The sequence below is a fragment of the Heteronotia binoei genome, chromosome 21, assembly GCF_032191835.1.
Source record: "Heteronotia binoei isolate CCM8104 ecotype False Entrance Well chromosome 21, APGP_CSIRO_Hbin_v1, whole genome shotgun sequence".
Classification (NCBI taxonomy): Eukaryota; Metazoa; Chordata; class Lepidosauria; order Squamata; family Gekkonidae; genus Heteronotia; species Heteronotia binoei.
The window spans coordinates 151,449,171-151,470,899 of NC_083243.1; the positions used below are offsets into that span (position 1 = coordinate 151,449,171).

General features: G+C 42.7%; 1 protein-coding gene across 1 annotated transcript in view; it reads left to right on the forward strand.

The window, feature by feature from the left end:
* OTOG (otogelin) overlaps window positions 1-21,729 on the forward strand; it is a 232,290-nt gene that overhangs the window by 209,701 nt on the left and 860 nt on the right. The window contains exons 50-54 of the mRNA XM_060262032.1: window positions 5,312-5,387; window positions 5,842-6,020; window positions 11,344-11,448; window positions 12,762-12,881; window positions 15,314-15,359. Coding sequence (XP_060118015.1) covers window positions 5,312-5,387; window positions 5,842-6,020; window positions 11,344-11,448; window positions 12,762-12,881; window positions 15,314-15,359 — 526 coding nt within the window. The remainder of the gene's footprint in view (window positions 1-5,311; window positions 5,388-5,841; window positions 6,021-11,343; window positions 11,449-12,761; window positions 12,882-15,313; window positions 15,360-21,729) is intronic.

Sequence of the window (21,729 nt, forward strand, 5' to 3'; positions counted from 1 at the left end):
AGGTAGTAGTGATCATAGCTCTTTATTTCAGTACAGCATAGTATAGGGCTGCACTCTAAGACTGCTTAACAGGGCCAACTTATATACACTTTAAGGTTCCCGCGCTAGCATACCATTGGATCATTCAAACCAGCCAGGGGTCGAGGATTGGAGCAGGGTAACAGGTATTTGGATCCTGCTGCCTATTGTTCCTGAGTCCTTATGGCTCCAATGAGCCAGACAGGAACATCCATCGTTGGTGGAAGAGTCAGAGCGGCTGGCTGGTTGTCAGAGCTGTCATCCTTAATCTCGACCTCTGGTGCCACACTAGACTGTAACTGGTTGATGTGCCGCCTAAGGGTGGACCCGCCTTCCGCGATCACCTTGTACATAACCAACCTCAACACCTGGGCTACTCTGGCTGGGATCCAACTGGGGCTGCCCCCAAAGTTCTTGGCAAATACCCAGTCCCCCAAATTGAACCCCTGGGGCACCCAGAGCACCCCTGGCATCTGCAAGTCTAGGGGACAGTCTGGGTGCAACCGGTCCAGGAGGGTGGACAAGAGCTCTGCCAGGCTGCAGCCGGTGGTGGTGCAGAGGATAGCATGCTGGGCCAGTAGGAACTCGGCGAGGCAGGCCTCCCAGTCCCCTTGGATGATGCAGTGGAGCGATTCCTTCGTCCTCCATACCATCCTTTCAGATTGACCGTTTGTGGCTGGGTGGAAAGGGGGTTAACCTAATGCGTCTAATCAAGTTTCGGGTGCAAGAGTCTTGAAACTCACCTAACATAAATGCCATTCCATTGTCTGAGACAAGGGTGTCTGGCAGGCCGTGTGATGCAAAGACCCAGTGGAGGGCACCTATAGCGGCCCAGGAGGAGGTAGACGCCACTGGGACTACCTTGAGTTATTTTGAGTGGGAGTCCACAATGAGAAAGAAAGGCTGCCCCTGGAAGTTATTATGAAGACAAATTAGAAGATATTGTAAAGCACTGTGTACATGAAAAGTGTACATGAAATGTTGCCAACAACTTATTTATTTTGAAAAAAAAATGTATTCCTCCTCTAAACCATTGTTTAGAGCATTAAAACCTGGCCCTGGTCAACTACCACCCAGTGTCGAAATTAACATTTCTGGGTAAGGTAGTTGAGAGAGCAGTGACTGAACAACTCCAGGTTTTCTTGGAGGACACAACCATCCTTGACCCATTCCAGTCTAGTTTCTGCCCTGGCCATGGGATGGAAATGTCATTAGTTCGCTTCACAATTGACCTTTGGAGACAACTGGATCAGGGTGGGTTGGTGCTGCTCTTACTTCTAGATTTGACAGCAGTGTTTGACACAGTCAGTAATGATCTCTTGACCCACTGCCTCACTAAGATAGGAGTTCAGGGGTCTGCCTTACAATGGTTTTCTTACTTTCTCTGCATTCAGGGATAGAGCAATACCCACTTGAATGTGAAGTGCTGCAGGGGGCGATTCTCTCCAGTGTTATTTAACATCTATATGCGCCCCATCACCAAGCTAGTCCCGGGGTTTGGACTGGGATGTCACTAGTATGTGGATGACACCCAGTTCTATCTGCCCAGACTTCACCCCAGAAAACTTGACCAAGGTATTGGAGGCTGTATGGGTATGAGTGGACTAAATTTGCACATCACATCTCACTCTCATTGGTAACCCCAGTTCAAGAGTGTCTGCCAATTATTTTTGATTTCCTGTTATCGCTTGCAGATTTGGGCCTGAACCATTCCTCCATCACTGCTTACCATGACTTGATGGATGGCTATTCTGTGTTTGCCCAGTTTTCTTCCCTCTTCTGAGCATAAGAATGAGAGATGATTACACTCTCTAGATGTAAAAAGGTCCCTTCTCTTTTTTCTCCAGTGTACGTATTCATATTGTAAAGACCTTAACCTGTTCATGTCCTATGCTGAACCCACTCAAGGTCTCAAAATTTCATCAAAGAGACTATCCAAGTTGTTAGTGGAGACTATCAGACCTTATTATCTCCTGGTCAAATGATCACTTCCTGGACCTGTGCATGCCCATTCAACTAGGACTCTGGCTACATCCACTGCATTTTTCAGCAGCACTCGGTTGCATGATAGTTGCAAGGCTGCCACCTGGGCTACTCTGCATACTTTCATGAGGCACTATGCTCTAGACCAGGGGTGTCAAACTCATTTGTTATGAGGGTTGAATTCGACATACATGAGACCTGTTTGGGCTGGGCAGTGTGTGTCATAAAATGTAATGACAGGTAGCCGAAATATAAACTTTATAAAGAACACAGACAAACACAAAGATATTACTTTTTTACTTAAAATAAAAACATGCTTAAAACATTAGCAGTCTTGCAATATTTTGTTTATTTAACAGTCTCTGATAACTGTCCTCTTGCTCTGAATTGTCTGTGCTATAGCAATTTTGAGTATGCAGTTCAGGTGTGTTTCTGTAAGCTGCAAACCTACTTTTGATTTATTGACATTTCAGAAATCTCATGGTCAATGCTCTGTGCCCTAAGACTCAGGGGGAAACGTGAAATGGCTGGGCATTGTAAGCTTTTGTATATAAGTTGCTTTGTGTGATTGTCGAGAACTTGTGAAGACACCATGACACAGACTGAGGGCTATGTGTTTGTCTACAAAACTATAGTCTTCCCAGAAAAATAACTGCAACTTTTATGAGGCAGTGCAAGATTAGAACTACAGCAATGTATAGTGGTCAGTATCAGCCTACTATCTGGGAAGTCTAGGTTCAAAATCTACAAGGAAATGTAGACAAAACTCTACAAAGGAAATGTGCTGGGTGAACTTAGTCTGACACAACTCTCTCTCACTGACTTGTTGCTATTCATCTAGTTTATGTTGCTTTCCTACTGAGAAAGACTGCATATTAAATACGGTGAAAAAAGGAGGTGGGGGTGAACCTAGTTGCAACCAGGAAAGCTGTGGCGTAACAAGCTCAACAAAGCATGCACACACACGCTGTAGCAAGGCACACAAAAGTTCATACCTTGAATAAAACTTTGTTGATCTTAAAGGTGCTTTCTATCTCTCCGCTGAGGCGGCTTGGTAAAACTAGCTCTGGGATGCTTTCTCTCCCTTCCTCCACAAGGGAGAGGAACTTCAGCTAAAGAGGGAAGTTGGGCTGGGCTTGCTAATTCTCCCACGCGATTCAGGCAGCCTTGCAAAGCAAGCTCTGGGGCTCTTTCCCAGTAAAACTGTGCTTGGCTTCCTATTTCTGCCTTGCAATTTATGCAGCCTTGGTAAAGCAAGCTCTGGAGCTCTTTCCGTGGGGAAGCTAGGCTTGGCTTCCTATTTCTCCCACATTTCAGCAGCCTGGTAAAGCAAGCCCTGAGGTCCTTTCCCTCCCTTCACCTCCCTTCTTCCTCAAGGGGGAGGAACTTCAGCCAAAGAGGGAAACTGGGATGGACTTGCTATTTTTCACATGCAATTCAGGCAGCCTTGAAAAGCAAGCTTTGCACTTTCCTACTGAAGCTGGGATTGGCTTCCTATTTCTCCCCCGCAGTTCATGCAACCTTGGTAAAGAAAGCTCTGGATCTCTATCCGAGGGAAGCTGGGCTGGGTTTGCTATTTCTCCCGTGTGATTAGGCAGTCTGGTAAAGCAAGCCCTGGGGCTCTTTCCCTCCCTCCACCTCCCTTCCTCCTTAAGGGGAAGGAGTTTCAGCTAACAAAGGGAAGCTGGGCTTGGCTTGCTATTTCAGGCAGCCTGGCTAAGTAAGGTATAGCAGCTCCAGAGAAGAAAACGAGACACTCACTTGTTGGTGGGCCGGAAAGGAGCCCTTCGGGGGCAGTTCTGGCCCATGGGCCGTATGTTTGACACCCTTGCTCTAGATGTTCACCTTCATCGATGTACTGTGGTAGGATGTGTGGTCTTTCAGTCTGCTCGTTCCTGAGCCTCCCATGAGCACCTTCCTCCAGGTAGGCATTAAATTGCTATTCTCCCATGTGTGTGATACACAGAGACCACAAAGATAAAACAGGTTGCTTACCTGTAACTGATGTTCTTTGAGTAGTCATCTGCGCATTTAGGTCATTAGTTACAGGTAAGCATCTTTATTTATTTATTTATTACTTTTCATTTATATCCTGCCCTCTCCGCAAGCGGACTCAGGGTGGCTTACAACATTATAAAACAATTAATCCAATAAAACATATAAAACCATAATTTACATCAACTTTAAAACCATTCTATAGCGCTATTTCAATCCAGTATAGGCGGTATTGACTTCTTAACTATGATCAGACCCACCGGTGTCCGGTGGCAGCCCTTTTTCAGTTAGATCACAAAAGCCTGTTTAAACAGTTTGGTCTTACATGCCCTGCGGAACGCAGATGAATAAGCTACTTTGAGTCCCATTGCTTGGGAGAAAAGCAGGTTATAAATCCTTTAAATAAATAAGTATCTGAAAGCAGAGAGATAGCAAAGCAAGAGAACTGAGGAAGATTGTGTGTGCTGTTTCTGGGCGTGGACAGGATTCATTGTAGGGATTTAAGCCCAGAATTGTGAGAAGTTAAGGGATTTTGTATCTGAGTGCTGGATAGAGATGAGGCAGCTGAGCCATGAGAATGGAAGAACAGAAAGGATAACACTGCAACAGTCAAGACAAAAGGCGACAGACAATAGAGTTTTCACTGAGTAGACGGAAAGGGCTTTATTTTTGCAGTGATAACGATGAGAAAAGTGACTTAGCAACAGATTGAGTATAGGAAATGATGGATAAAAAAAGCCAAGATAAACCAAGCCTCTTTTATTGGTTGGAGATGTAGTCATTGGATATGGAGAGGGGAAGGATTGGAGGAAAGAAGTCTACCATCACTGTCAGGGCATTCAGGATGAAGGGAGAGGCCTCCACAGTGATGATATCCGTGGTTTGGTGAGAGCAAATAGCTATTGGAATCAAAAAGAAGGTGGAAGCTTTAGGGAGAACATTTATTTAGATATTTGTATCCTGCTTTTCTCCCATGCAGTCCCAGAGTGACTTACATTCTATTGATTGTATCCTCACAAGAACCCTGGAGTGTATGTTAGGCTAGAGAGGGACTGGCTCAGTGTCACTGCAAGCTTCCAGTGCAGAGTGGTGATTTGAATGTGGGTCTCCCAAATGTTAATCTAAGAAGGAAAGGAAAAGCAGGGAGAGGGAGAAAGCCATAAAAAAATAGGAGGAAATCTTAAATTTGCATACAAGTTACAGTTGTGTCCAGTAATAAAACCCTTTTTGTTTATAGCATTATGGGGCAGGGATACATTCTGGGTTGTCTTCCTTTTGAGTACAAACATTGGCACTGTTTTTCTTCTATGAACAGGGAGAGAAACTGATTGTAGATGAACAATTCCAGAACAGCACAGAAAATGTTTGCCACTGCACTAAGTACAAATGTTGTAAGTAGACAAGGTGTTTTTAAGATATTCATTTCATTTATTTCTACTCAGAAATTGAATGGTAAGTGTGGTGCGTCAAAGACCAAATGACAGTATAAGGGATATATAGTAGCCAAATCTATATATCGCCATGTAAAAATCCAGGGAGTGTTACTTCAGCCATTTCAAGAGAACATAACTTCTCTAATTCATTCAGTGTTCTCAAAAGCCTTTTGGAAAATCATTGTACATATGTTTTTACTAGATGAGTTCTTGCAAGTCATTGATTTAATGCAGATATATAAGGAAGCTAATGGGATCCAACAAAATGGCAGTGATATTACTTTTGTTTTTCATGGTTCTTGTGAATCTCAGGACCCAGTTAATTGACTTTGTCATGAAAGAGCAATTGTAATCAATTTTAACTATCTAAAATAATTCAGTGTCCCCCCCCCCCCCCCCAAATTTGTTACAGTGAGAGACAAAGTGTGTCTGAACAATGACAGAGGCGTTCTGCTTCCAGGACAATCCATTGTTGAACATACACCTGCTGGCGTTTGTTACACTTCCTATTGCACAAATGTCATTGATCCTGTTACCAAATACTTCCGGATAAATGTCTCCTCTGTAGATTGTGCAGCAAGATGCAGATCGGTAAGAAGTTTGGAATTAAACTGTGAGTTCATCTTCATGGCTTCTTTGCAGTCCTACATGACTGCACATGTGCAGACCAGCCTTGGAGAAGATTTTTAAAGTTTCTAGAGCTTTCTGGCTTTGAGCGAGTGCTGCACCCTCCTGACACGAGACTGTTGACCCTGCCCAATCATCTTGGGAGTGGGAAGTGGCCCTTCCTTCAGTCTTCTCTTTGCCACCATAGGGTGAAGATCTGTTTGCTAGAGCTGCAGTTTCGTCAATCATCCAGAGTGAGTTTTTTTTTCTCTCTTTAGCCTAATGGCTCTCTTTAAGAAATGTTCCAATTATGGCTTAAAGATGGCACAGTTGGATGAGCACACCTCTTTGTCTTTTGCATTTAGGAGAGGTGCATAATACCAAAGCCTGCAGAACTTGCAGGCAGTTTACTCCCAAAGCCAGGCACAATAGGGCCTCTCAGCTCCAGGCTGTTTGTTGGAAAAGATATTGGGAGCTCAATCATCTCAACCTGAGAAGTGCCCATCATCGACTGAGGAACCAGCCCAAACACTAGCAGCGTCAATGCCAAAGTTGACATCATCAGATCCAGCAGACAAGAAGGTTCCAAAAACTCCCCTGACTCCAGGGCCTCCTGAGAACCTCTGACAAAGAAAAGGAGGAAGACCAAACATTCTTCATTGACACTGGTTGCCCTCAGTTTGGGGTTCATTGTGCCCTCAATGCCATATGACTCCCCCCCCCCCCTCGGATCCAGTGTCTGAGCTGGTCAGAATCACCCCAGGTTGCCAAACATTCTAAAACGCCTTCATTTTCCAGAGGGGTGCCTGAGTTTTAGTCCTCCTCAGACAATGAGGTCTTTGAGATTCTAGCCCAGGTTCTGACATTGGTTTCATTAAAAACAGGTGCCTCCACTGCACTAATTTCAACCATGACCCAATTCCAGTGGGGTTCTCCTCACATGCCATGGTTCCAGTGGTTTCCTTTCCAGTGGGGCCAAGATCATAGAATCATAGAGTTGGAAGGGACCTCCAGGGTCATCGTCCAACTCCCTGCACAATTCAGGAAACTCACAAACACCTTCCCCCTAAATTCACAGGATCTTAATGGCTGTCAAATGGCCATTTAGCCTCTGTTTAAAAATCTCCAAGGAAGGAGAGCCCACCACCTCCCGAGCAAGCCTGTTCCATTGAGGAATAGCTCTAACGGTCAGGAAGTTCTTCCTAATGTTGAGCCGGAAATGCTTTTAATTTAATTTCAACCCATTGGTTCTGGTCCTGCCTTCTGGGGCCACAGAAAACAATTCCACATCATCCTCTATATGACAGCCCTTCAAGTACTTGAAGATGGTGATCATATCACCTCTCAACCACCTTCTTCCAGGCTAAACATCCCCAGCTGCTTCAACCTTTCCTCATAGGACTTGGTCTCCAGACCCCTCGCCATCTTCGTTGCCCTCCTCTAGACCCATTCCAGCTTGTCTATATCCTAATTAAAATGTGGTGCCCAAAACTGAACACAATACTCCAGGTGAGGTCTTATCAGAGCAGAGTAAAGTGATACCATCACATCACGTGATCTGGACATTATACTTCTGTTGATACAGTCCAAAATTGCATTTGCCTTTTTAGCCACCACATCACACTGTTGACTCATGTTCAGCGTATGATCCACTAAGACCCGTAGATCTTTTTCGCACATACTACTGCTAAGGCAAGTTTCATTTTCATTTCAGTTTATTTGATTTATATCCCACCCTACCCCACCGAGGCGGGCTCAGGGCGGCTCACAACATAATAATTCTAACAATAAGGTTTAAAAATTAAAATACAATAATAATTTACATAATTAAAACAACCAGTATCAATGTATCAATCAATGTCAGTATGCTATCTTATGTCTTCCTTCAGAATATTTCAATGCCGGTCAGTTATAAGCCAACCGGCCCTGCAGAATTGTCTAAAGTCCTGCAGGGCCCTGACCTCTTCTGGTAGCTGGTTCCACCAGCAAGGGGCTGTGATTGAGAAGGCCCTGTCCCTAGTTGACTTCAGCCGGGCCTCCTTTGGCCCGGGGATTACAAGCAGATTTTGAGATCCGGATTGCAGCACTCTCTGGGGAGCATATGGGAAGAGACGGTCCCTAAGGTAGGCAGGTCCTAGGCCATATAGGGCTTTAAAGGTAATAACCAGCACCTTGTACCGCACTCGGTAAATTATTGACAGCCAGTGCAGTCCCCGGAGTCCCGGCTGAATGTGCTCCTGTCTAGGGAGCCCTAATAACAGCCAAGCGGCGGCGTTCTGCACTAGCTGCAACTTCCAGGTTCAGCACAGGGGCAGCCCCATGTAGAGGGCATTACAGTAATCCAACCTTGAGGTGACCGCTGCATGGATCACTGTTGCCAGATCGTCCTGCTCCAGGAAAGGAGCCAACTGTCTTGCCCGCCTAAGGTGAAAAATGTGGTCTTAGCAGTGGCTGCTATTTGGGCCTCCATAGTTAAAACAGGCTCCAATAGTACCCCCAAGCTCTTGACCCTGTGTGCCATTGTCAGTGGCACACTGTCAAAAGCTGGTAGGGGAATTTCCCTTCCCAGACCACGGCGACCCAAGCAAAGGACCTCTGTCTTCGCTGGATTTAGTTTCAACCTATTCAGCCTGAGCCATCTAGCCATGGCTTGTAATGCCAGGTCTCCCCTATCCTATAACCATGCATTGGATTTTTCCTACCTAAATGCAAAACTTTACATTTCTTCCTGTTAAAATTCATTTTATTGATTTTAGCCCAGTTTTCCAGCTTGTCAAGGTCATCCTGTATCCTGTTTCTATCTTCTACTGTATTTGCAACCCCTCCCAATTTAGTATCATCTGCAAATTTAATAAGCATTCCCTCTATTCCTTCATCCAAATCGTTTATAAAGATGTTGAACAAAACAGGTCCCAGGACAGATCCTTGAGGCACTCCACTTGTCACTCCTCTCCAAGAGGATGAGGAATCATTCACAAGCACTCTTTGGGTGCAATCTATCAATCCGTTACAGAGCCACCTAATGGTAACAGGATTCAAACCACATTTTACCAACTTGTCAACAAGGATAGTATGTGGAACCTTAGCCAAAGCCTTACTGAAATCAAGATAAATGATGTCTACAGCCTTCCCCAGATCCAGCAAGGTAGTCACTTTCTCAAAAAAAGAGATCAGGTTAGTTTGACATAACTTGTTCTTGAGAAAACCATGCTGGCTCTTAGTAATCACATCCATTCTTTCTTAATGTTTCAGGACTGACTGATGATTTGTTCTAAAGCTTTTCCCGGTATAGACATCAAGCTAATGGGTCGATAGTTACCCGGATCCTCTTTTTTCCCCTTCTTGAAGATGGGAACAACATTCACCTTCCTCCAGTCTTCCAGCACCTCTCCTGTTCTCCAAGAATTCTCAAAAATAATAGCCAGAGGCTCAGAAATTATTTCCGCAAGCTCTTTTAGAACCCTTGGCTGCAGTTCATCTGGCCCTGAGGACTTAGTTTCATTTAAAGAAACTAGGTGTTTATGTACTACCCCTATGCTGATCCTAGGTTGGAACTTCATACCCTCATTATATGTTCTGTTTTTGCCATGCTGAGCACCGTTTCCTTCAGAAGAGAAGACTGAGGAAAAGTAGGAATTGAGCAGTTCCGCCCTCTCTTCATTACGCGTTACAATTTCACTTTTCTGCCCTCGCAATAGGCCTACCATGTCTTTGCTCTTTGGAGTGCAGAATTTGGAACTATTTCATATTATCTAAATTAGCATATTCAAGGAACTTTAGTTCTTCACAATTGCATGAGAAGAAGGTTATTGCTCCTTGGTTTCTAGTAATTTCTTATTTAATACAAGACGACATTCTTCTAAAGAATCCTTTGTACAACTCGATGATTTATTTTTGCTTTAAAAATGTATTCTGATTTTTAAAATATTGTTTTCTTTGTCTAATCTGCACTTTGTTGTTTTGTGTTAGTTTGTTAACTTTTATTACAGATAAATTAAATTATCTCAGTTTTTTTTGTAATTTATCTCAGGTTTTTTGGTATTCCTCCTTTAAGTCTTTTGGCATCATATACTTTTTTTTTTTTACACAATCCCACACCTTTTAAGAGGTTTTTTTTCTTGTCAGATTAAATGTCACCCTGTTGACTGTGGGGTGACATGATAGAGGTTTACAAGATTATGCATGGGATGGAGAAAGTAGAGAAAGAAGTACTTTTCTCCCTTTCTGACAATACAAGAACTCGTGGGCATTCGATGAAATGGCTGAGCAGTCTGGTTAAAACAGATAAAAGGAAGTACTTCTTCACCTAAAGGGTGATTGATTAACATGTGGAATTCACTGCCACAGGAGGTGGCGGCGGCTACAAGCATAGCCAGCTTCAAGAGGGGGTTAGATAAAAATATGGAGCAGAGGTCCATCAGTGGCTATTAGCCACAGTGTGTATATATATGTATATATATATGTGTATATATATATAATTTTTTTTTGGCCACTGTGTGACACAGAGTGTTGGACTGGATGGACCATCGGCCTGATCCAACATGGCTTCTCTTATGTTCTATAGTTATGAAAGATAGCTATATTAAGTGACCTTATTCAGATAGGACTTGTTTGTGTTCTTCTGATTAGATTGACTTTCTAGCACATATCTTATTGGAATGTCCCTTTTATGAGGTTCTTAGATTGCATTTTATTGAGTGACAGGGATCCTAAAGTTACACTGGCAGTTGCAACATTTATTTCAGTCCTTATGTCCTTTAAGGAACAGGTTTAAACAATTCCACCACTCAAGATCTATGTATCAAGAGGCTTCTAAGGGATAAAAAAAAAGGAAACGATAAATCAATTGGAGAAGCACACATTTCTGGGAAGAGTAGGCACAGAACTCTTAAATTCTAGCCAGTACTGTACACTGTACTAGTAAAACAATAATGTATTAAACATAACAGTATGACTTGATGTCTTTATGAGTTTCTCTGTGAACCAACATGTCATGATATAAATGTACATGCTGAGATCCTATGGAAAATTTCTGCTCATGGAAGACAAATTATTGTTGCCATTTCCACCTCCTGCCTTAGATTTCCAACCTCCCCAGGCTGCTGCTGTGGGCTCCACTATCCTTTGGGAATAGCATCTTGAGGATCATGTTGGGCTGCAGTGAGGGGAGCAGGCAAGACACTACCATTCTGCTGATGGAAATCTCTTCCACTTGTGAAGGTTTCCCATGGGATCCAAGCCACAGTTATAATACTGAGTCTTGATTTAACCTTTAGTTGGATTAACATTCTAAGATTTCTTTTTGTAGAACCAGATATATGAACCCCCAAAAGATTTAACAACCTGCTGTGGACAATGCAAGAATGTGTCTTGTGTTCACTTTTTCAGCAATGGAACAGTTTCACATTTTAAGGTAAATTGGTATATGCAGTTTTTCTGGTTTTCTGTGTATTGAGTATGGTGTGTACATCAAAACAAAGGAATCTGCACTGGAACACTTCTTTGCAATCAGTTTGTATCAAACTAGCAGTAGCTATATGAATTAAGGAAGTAATCCGGAAACATAAATTTGTACATTTCTTCCTTGATGGTAGCATTACTAGAATTGGTATACTTGCTGTAAAGACCCTACATATTTTCTGTGAGCCAGCCAGCTCACAGAAGATGAAGGTGGAATACTAGAAATATTTATGGGCCACAAAATTTTATGCTTCATTCAATCTTTTGGTATAGGTAGTATAAACCTCCTCTTTGTCTAGGGTATAACAGAAGCTTTGGGATATTACTATTTCAGCTTCACAAGAGATAAATTAGGAAAAGATGAGAACCAGTAATGCCAGGGCCGTAGCCAGAAAATTTTAGGGGGGTGGCCCAGGGAATAAAATTTTGGGTGGAGGGGCCCCCCACTCTCGTGGCCCCCACTCTCTCCACCACCGCTGCTTTGGCAGCCTCCAATCTCCCCACTGCTCTGTCCGCCCCACCCTCCTTCACAGCACCTCCCCCACCCGCCCACCTGGTAAAGTGCCAGCTCCCAGGGCTCTTTCAAGGAGCCCCCCCAGCTGATCAGCTGATTGGGGGGAAGCGTACTGAGGCCAGTGGCTCCTATGCCAGCTTTCCAGTGCTCTCAGTATGTTCAGCACTGGGGTGCCAGCAGTGGGAAGGACCAGCCAGTTTTACCAGGTGGGTGGGTGGGAGAGAGGAGGAGGGACTGCGGAGGAGGGGGGCCAACAGAGCAGTGGGAAGATTGGGGGCCGCCAAAGTAGTGGTGGCAGAGAGAGCGGGGGCTGTGAGAGCAGCAGGGAGAGCAATGGTGGGGGCAGCGAGAGCGGGGCAGTAAAAGGAGAGGCCATATAGTTGGAAGGGGCGGTTGGATGGAGGGGCCTAGCTCCTCTCCCCCCCCCCTCCCCGTGGCTACAGACCTGAGTAATGCTCTGAATAATATTTGCTTCCCATATGAGTATAATGAAGTACAGAGACCAGTGTGTTGAGACCATATAGAAATAAGTAGTTTGAGAACTGCAGCTGCAGTACTTCATCACTTCAAGGATGTATCTGGAAACCTGGTTTCTAAGAGAAACACAGTATCTGGTGCATTGCACCTAGGGAAGATAACAATTGCTCTCTCAGTGTAAACATTTGAACATGTTCTTGCCTTAAGCTCAGCTTTTATTATATTTCTGCAAATTCTGGTGCTTGTGTTTTTAATGATTTTAAATATTTGAACAGCCTGGTACAAGTTGGGTTTCTAACTGTGTCAGATACGACTGCACACACACAGCAGTTGGGCCTGTACTAGTTACATCTTCCGTCAGCTGTCCACCTTTCAATGAAACAGAGTGTGTGAAGGTCAGTGCTTTTTCAGTTTTTCATACAATTTCAGTAAGTTTCTGGTTTTTTCCCTCAGGGAATTTTTAGCTATGTCTATTAGAAGTACAACATAGTAAGGGGCTAGAATGCATCTTATGCTTGTGATGAGCAGGGGGATGCTGTTGAAAACAGCTTGTGAGTAATGGATTATTGTTATTCTGGCTTTAATATCTATAAGTATTTATCATGTAGATCACCAATATTCAGTAGTTTCTATGATACACTACATTCCTGACTGTCATTGACAGTAGCTAGGAGGGGGTGGATATTCCCTTAAACTGAGCCTGGTAACTGATGAGCAGCCAATGTAGTGTCTGCAGAATGGAAGTAATATGCATGTTCCATCTAGCTCCCACTGATAGATGAGCCACAGCATTCTGGACCAGTTGGAGTTTCCAAGTTGACTTTGAAGGGAGACAACCATACAGGGCATTACAGTAGTCTAGTTTCAGTGTTACTGTGGCATGGATCTAGGTGGTCAGGTCAGCCATATCAAGCCATCTTATGGGCTAGGCTAAGTTGAAAGAAAGTCTTTTTTGCGGCTGCATTGAAATAATAATAATAAAGCTGGATCCAGTATAACACTAAGGCTTTTAACTTTGTCAACAAGGGCCATCAAAAATGGGAAAAATAATGACCACATTCTCAGCCAGCATTACCTCTTTGTCTTTCCAGGGTTTAGTTTCAATTTGTTCACTTTTAACTAATTAACCACAGCAGGCAGGCAGCACCTCTACTGCATCACCAAGTGATTAGGATAATGATATACAGAGCTGAGTAGAAGAAGATATTGGATTTATATCCCGCCCTCCACTCCAAAAAGTCTCAGAGCGGCTCACAATCTCCTTTACCTTCCTCCCCCACAACAGACACCCTGTGAGGTGGGTGGGGCTGGAGAGGGCTCTCACAGCAGCTGCCCTTTCAAGGACAACCTCTGCCAGAGCTACGGCTGACCCAAGGCCATTCCAGCAGGTGCAAGTGGGGGAGTGAGGAATCAAACCCGGTTCTCCCAGATAAGAGTCCGCACACTTAACCACTACACCAAACTGGCTCTCCCCTGCAGTATTACTGTATTAGTTATCAATCCCCAAACTATGAATGATAACTAATCCCCAACCTATGAATGATTTGTCCTAAGGGCTTTACATAAAGCATGGGGAATTGTACCCCGTGGAACCCCACAAGATTGGTCCCACACTGGTGACAACTGGTTTCCAACAACCACTCTTTGAGTCCAATCCATGAGGAATGGTTTGAACCAGTTCAACACACATCCCCAATACCTACTTCTGCCTCCAAGTGCCTTGACAAGATGCCATGATATGCTATATCAAAGACTGCGTATAAATCCAATAAGAACAACACAGAGGTTTGGCCTTTGTCTACACTAAGCCAGAGGTCATCAACTAAAGCTAGCAGAGCCATCTATGTCCCATAGCCTGGCCTGAAGCCAGACTGGAAAGGGTTTGGAGCAGATGAGTTATCCAAGAGGACTTGGATATGGTCTGCTTCTGCCCTCTTAGTCATTTTGCCCAGAAAGGGTAGATTACAGACAGGGCAATAATTGGCCATAGATTTTTCTGTAGGTTTGTTTTTTTCAAAAATGGATGAATAACTGCTTCTCTGAGTTGCCAAGGGAAGGGCCTTGAGTTAGTGATTGATAATAGATACTAAGTGTTTGTTGATGTGGTCATTACATAATTTAGCAGCCAGGATGGCTGAGGATCCAGGGTACAAATAGTGGCCTTCACAGATCCCAGGATCTTGTTGACATCCATCATGGAAACAGGGTCAAGATGATCCATAAATAGCCCAGATGGTGTGTTAGGCCATTTTTTTGGTGTGACTATGTTATAACTGACATCCAGATCAGAGCATGTTCTTGGTATTTTATGAGCAAAAGACATGACAAAAAATTACCACTAGTTGTCTGTTCCTGGGACATCAGAGGCTCAGATTATGTGAAAAACATGGTCAACCACTAATCTGGAGATTAGGAGAAAAATCTTTTGGAAATTTGTATTTAACAAGACCAATTTCAAGCAAACAAAAATAAGGAATAAAATACATTGTGAGGATTAAATGGAGGAGAGGAGAACAATGTAGGTTCCTTTGGATTCCCATTGGGCAGAAAAGTGGGATGAAAATGAATGAGTAATATTTGCGCTACTTCCATTTAGCTCAGAGAGCTTTGTGCAGGCAACCTTTTTTTTGCTACTTTTTTTCCTTAAAATTTTATTTAATTTAAGCAAACTTGAATTGTTATTCTATAAATTCTAAATCTGAATTATTTTTAGCTACCTTAACATGGTGATTAGGCTTCCAATAGTTCATCTCTTATAGAAATAAGGACCATAGATTAAATGTTAAATGATTACTTTATAGTGGATATGATTTTTTTCCTTATTTAGGTTGGAGGATATATTGTACCATTTCTAGATGGATGCTGCAAAACATGTAAGTGATCACTGAAACACTGGTATTCACATACATGTGACAAATAGCTGGGCATTGGTTGCCTCTTAAAATATTGAAATAACAATAAACAGAGATGGAAACAATACTAATATTTGTCTACCAATGATTTTAAAAAGAAGTAATGTTCTGAAAGGCCCTTCTGCTGATGGAGGAGGGTGTGGAGAATTTCAACTCCCCTCCATCCACAGTGGCGCAGAGTGGTAAAGCTGCAGTACTGTGGTCTGAACTCTCTGCTCACGACCTGAGTTTGATTCCAGCAGAAGCTGGATTCAGGTAGCCGGCCCAAGGTTGACTCAGCCTTCCATCCTTCTGAGGTTGGTAAAATGAGTACCTAGCTTGCTGGGGGAAAGTGTAAAAGACTGGGGAAGGCAATGGCAAACCACCTCGTAAAAAGTCTGCCGTGAAAACGTTGTGAAAGCAACGTCACCCCAGAGTCGGAAACGACTGGTGCTTGCCCAGGGGACCTTTTCTTTTCCCATTCACAGTGGTTCTCCTGTTTGTCTCCTATGCTCTTCATGAGGTTCTCCTCCTCCCCAGAAGAGAACTGGGCTGGACTCAATGGCTGCAGCAGGAGGTTGAGGCATACCATTCCATTCACAGATTTTTGCTGCTAATAACAGATTATTATTATTATTGTTAATAACAACAATTTTTCTTTTAAATTCAAAAAAACAATTTTATATTTTAAAAAATTCACGTTAGTTGCTTACAGGAAACCAGTTTTCCCCTATGTCTACAACAGCACTTTGTCCCTGCCCAGGGCTATTTTTTACTATTTCAATCTATTGTTGGGGGCAAATAAGGGACATTAAAAATTTTAAGTAGTCCCTCCCATTCATATTAGCCCATGAGGGCCAGTGAAAGAGATTTGTTTTATACAGCTTGCTAGAACATGAAGGATAAAATGTAAGATCCTTGTCAAAGTACCAATCCTTGGTGTACAGCACCATAGAGTTGGGACTTCCCGGGTCATCTAGTCCAACCCCCTTCACAATGCAGGAAATTCACAAGTACCTTCCCCTAGACACACCTCTGGTGACCCCTGCTCCAAGGATCCCTGAAAAAACTTCTCTGGAGAAAAATTGCTGCCTGACCCCAAAGTGGTAAACAGCATTTCCCTGGGTGTGTAAGAAGAGGCGTCAAGAACTAAGCACTGATGCAACTCTTACTGCCCTCTTTCTCATGATCTGCCTAAATTCACAGAATTTAATTCACATTGCTGTGAACCTCCAAAGAAAGAGAGCCCACCACCTCCTCCTAAGGAAGCTTGTTCCACTGAGGAAATAGCTCTGTCAGGAACTTCTTCCTAATGTTTAATCAGAAACTCTTTTGAAAAGAATCAGACCTAATACCCTTCTAAGTCAGTTGAGGTTAACAGATTTTAATTCTGTTTAGAATTGTACTATTGTATGCATTTTATATCATCATCATGTGTTGGCCAAATCTGAGAATTCTTAAACCCGATCATTGGAGCTGTGAATGAGCAAGACGGATATTTCTACAAACCTGAAAAGATCCTGGGTTTGCAGAAAAATCTGAAATCTTTGGGACAGGGGGAATGTTTAAAAACCTCAAAATGATAAAAGTGCCCATAGCATTAAAAAATAGAAGCCCTCAGTAGCTGTTGCTAAGCAACCACAGCATTCTTGGCTTGGTTTCTTTCAGTAAAAGGGAGGGCGAAGGGTCAGGACCCATTGGGGCAGGCCTGGAACCACCAGACTTGTATAACTCACATAGACCTGGCTGTTTGGTACTGTTCAACAGCAGCCACCATATCAAAGGTAGTTTGGTGTAGCAGTTAAAACTTCACATTAGAGTCTGTGAGACCCAGGTTCAAATCACCAGTCTGTCATAGAAGCTCACTTGGTGATATAGGGACAGTAACATGGCCATACATTAGCTTTTTTTCTCCCCCTGCCTCCAACGTGTTTCTTTGAGTATTTTTTAGAGAATGGTGCTCTTAAAAGTTTTTGATTGCCTAAATTGTTTCATTGGTTTATGAGCAGGGGCTTCTATCTTGTTGTATCTGTGTAACATTCTGGTAGCTGCTGAGCTGTATTTGTTTTTTTCATTTTTCTATTTCAATAAAAATTATAAAAAAATAAAAATATTGGAACAGTAACATACTTTAAGCCTAATCTACCCCATAGGGTTGTTGTAAGGATAAAAAAGAGGAGAATGATGTAAGGTGCGTTGGTCCTACTGTGGAGAAAGGTGGGGGTATAAATGAAGAAAATAAATAATAAATATAGCTGAAGATGGGAGACAGATAAAAGGTTGATGAACAGCTGAGAGAAGATGAGGCAGAGCAGGGGGGATGACATGGGGGTTTCCAGGAAGGGGACAAAAGGGGAGAGAGGGATACAGGAGAAACTGATGTGTCCTTTCACAAGTTCTTGAGGGTTGGTTCCCTGTCATGTAAGTGGGCCTGGCCCAGTAGCCAGTGCCACACAACTGAGCTGGCCATAGTAGACTGAGGGGCCTGGGGCTGAGGTTGAGGCGGGGCATGAAAAGGAGAAATGCTATGGGGGTTGCCAGGAAAGGGAAATAGTGGAAAAGGGGGAGATAAGATGCCCACCACAAGTCCTTGCAGGTTCTTGTTTGTATATATCTAATTCTGAACCATGACCTCAGTGTACAGATAATTAAATCCCTGTACTGGGGTAAGGTACAAAGTAATGGGATGTTTGTACATACCTGGGTCAGCCCCCCCAGTTTGTACAAAAGAAAAACATATTTTTTAAATCAGTATATCCAAGGAAATCATCAGCTTCTTCTGTTATGGGAGAAATAGCCCCCCTTGGAAAGCATTAAATGGGTGGAGTGGCCTCCCTCCCCACTGGGTGCCTCTGACAGTTGTCTGGTGGAGATGTTGGTTGTGGCCATTTTGAGAGCTGCCTTCCTGGCTGCTCCCTCACTGCATGAATCAGGTAGGTGGTGGTGGCACTGCAGGGTGTAGAGAGCCAGACAGTCAAAGGTGGTAGTATAGCAAGTGGGCAGAGTTGAAGCCTATGCACTCTCTGTCACATCACCCCAATCATGTGGAGGAGGAGGAGATGCAGCAGCCTTGCAGAGAAGAAGAGGAATGGGAATTAGCACTGCTGCATGATCCAGACAGGTGGGGGCATCTGTGCCATAAGTGGGTGCACTGACCAGTGATTGGTCAGTAAGCAAGAGAGCAAAAGGATGGAATTGCACCTTGAGAGTCTCACAGGTATCCTGCTTATATCTTAAATATATGTAAAGCGGTCCTGACCTGGATAGCCCAGGCTAGCTCAGCCTTGTCAGATCTTGGAAGCTAAACAAGATCAACCCCCATTAGTATTTGTATGGGAGACCATGAAGAAATCTAGAGTTGCTATGCAGAGACAGGCAATGGCAGACTGATTGTCTCTTGCCTTGAAAACCCTGTGGTTTGCCATGTTGACTGTGACTTGAAAGCAAAACACACACACAACAGCTCCCCATAAAAGTGCTGTTTTTGTATCCAAATTTTTACTTTTGGCATGAATTATTCAGTAACGTCATGCTGAACGGGCAATGGTGAAGTAAAGTTTAAGATCCAGAGTTCCTTCTCCTGGAGAGTATGGGGGTGGCATAACAGGGTCCCCCACTACTCTGTTACCAATGGTGCTGTTCTTCTCATGTAAAAACCTATTTTTTGGTTAAGAACTACATTATTATTATTTAAACGCAATAGTGTATATTATGCCTAGAGGACTGTGTATCTGGAGATCATTATAGCAACTGGTGATATCCACTGGGGATTTTTTTTACATAGTTGAACAAGAGCACATCATAGGAATTATATGTAAACTAAAAAAGAACATGTCCTAAGAGAAGTTCCTAGATGATTGGACTCATTGTGGGTAGATTAGAAATCGATCAGCACATGCTGAATATTGGTTTTGGGGCACCTTTGTATCCGATATAATGTATTCAATCTGTAATGTTCCTACTAGGTTCTGCAGTATCACTGTTGTTCCCATTCCATGTTAGCCCAATCACTCCTACACCTAGTGCTAACTGTAACACAGGTACATTTTTTAAAAAAAATCAATAGGAAAAAACTGATGAGAACCATTGTTGATTTCCAACAATGTACTCCCCCATAGGAGCAGCACACTTCTGGCCTCAAAATCTAGTTGAAAGAAACTGCATTGTAGTATTAGATGCTCACTGTTCTAATTTGCACACATATCTTTTCATTTTGCACTGTATGGGCAGTGCATTGTTGTTAGCCAACAATGTACTGTGAGTAGCATGCATTTGCATAGAGTTTAGTCTTCTGCATGTTTAATTTGTTGATTCTAGCTGCCAGTTTAAATTGTTAATTCATTTCAGTAATTTCCATAATAATGTAGAATTTAGAAACTAATTGCTTTGCTTGTTAAAACTTACTATTTGAATACTGCAGATGATATGGCATATATGTGTGCTACTGCACTCAATGGTGTAGGGTGAATGAATATCTAAAGATTCTCTTTATTTATAAAATATCACTAAAATCATAATGTGGTGTTTACATACACATGAAGATCTAGAAACACTGAAATCTGATACACCTAGGCACTTCCGCATGGTGTGATTCCACATAGCTGGGGGTGAATGTGATTGATGAACTACATGGGTGGAAATGAATGCATGGATTTTTCCTACATATTTGCCCCCTCCCTTCTATGATGGTAAAGAAGTATGCTTTCAGCCCTGGTATTGTCGTCCACATGCACTTCCCAGCCAGATACAATCATTCTGCAGTGAAGTAATTTCATGGCAACTTCATGTGAAGGTGGCCTGTGTGAAGAGCTTTCTTGTTCAAATACTCCTGTTCACATTATACCACCACATGATATAGGTATAACCACTGCATTTGAAATAGAAAAGTACAAAAATTCAGTGACGATAGTGTAGAGAACAGAGATTTCTGTTAACTTGGGTAGTGATTCAATAATTGATTGAATCCAAAGGTACCATTTCATTCAAAGAAGGCATCTGACATTCATAAATTGAAGAAGAGCACCACCACTAATGGAAGACTGCTTCTTGAGTAAAATGGCACCTTTGGGATTGAATGGATGTAAACCTGCAAAAGTTAGTACAGTGAAGCAACAGTCCCTGCACGAGTTCCTAAAGCGTACAAACTACTAGGATACTTATAGATATGTATGGCTCACATGGAAACATAAATTGTGTGAACTTATGCCTTCACAGTGACAGTTTTAAACAAATGCCCCAATTTCCATAGTGGTGTCTGCAGTTTTTTAAATGGTTGGGAATTCATGTGATTGTATACAAAAAAGGGGGGGGGACTTAATGATGATTGTGAGGTGTGATTCTAAAAATGACCATAAAGGGGCAAACAACAGTTAATAAAAATGTATTTCAGATATACTGTTTGTGTGAGTTAGTGCTTCTGTATGTCTGAAATACATTTTTATTAACTGTTGTTTGCCCCTTTATGGTCATTTTTAGAATCACCCTCACAATCATCATTAAGTCCCCCCCCCCCCTTTTTGTCTTTGAATGCAGCAAGTAGGAAAAGTTAAACCCATCCTATCTCAAATCTTAGAAAGTTTATTAGTACCTGTTTGGGTATATGGAAAACTTCTGAACAAAGTAGAAACTTAATGCAGTGGTTCACTTTTAAAGTCAGTATGACTAAAGCAATCTCTTTAAACCTCTGTAAGTTCATGATCCCTCTCTTTCTCTCGCCACAATGTCACTTTGTGCCGGTGTGACTATATTGATATCCCTTGTATGGTGATTGCGACAAGTTTGGCATACTTAAAATGCTTGCCTATTGCGTCATTTGTAACTCCAGTGTGAAATAGAATTGGAGGGGGGCAGCAAAATGATTTAGAATGGAGTCACAGATGAGTCATCACTAGTTTAACTTCTACCACAATCCCTGGCTGTTTTAGTACTTGAAGAGAGGCTGGGAGATGAACTCCTGAAGCTGCTATGCAGTATACTCAGTTTTGATTGAGGCCTTATGGCCTTTTCAAATCCTTTAAAAATGGCTTTGGCAGCCATGGGATGGTCCTGTGCCCACTGTAACATGTAGTTTGGCCATTAGTTGTATTGAACTAAGCAGAATCAACAGTGCCATCCTAAGTGGAGTTCCACCCTCCTAACATTAAAAGAAGGATGTAACTTTCATTAGGTTAACAGCGTGAATCACTTTAAATATAACTGTTCCAGCTTCTGATTTATAAATGCTGTTGATTTTCTGAGTTGTTATTTGCTTTTATCTGGTGTGGTTAGAAGTAGGACCAAAGAAACTCTGCTTAGCCATATGCTGCTCACTGGGTGACTGGTGGTTACAGCATATGCTGTTGCAGCAACTTTT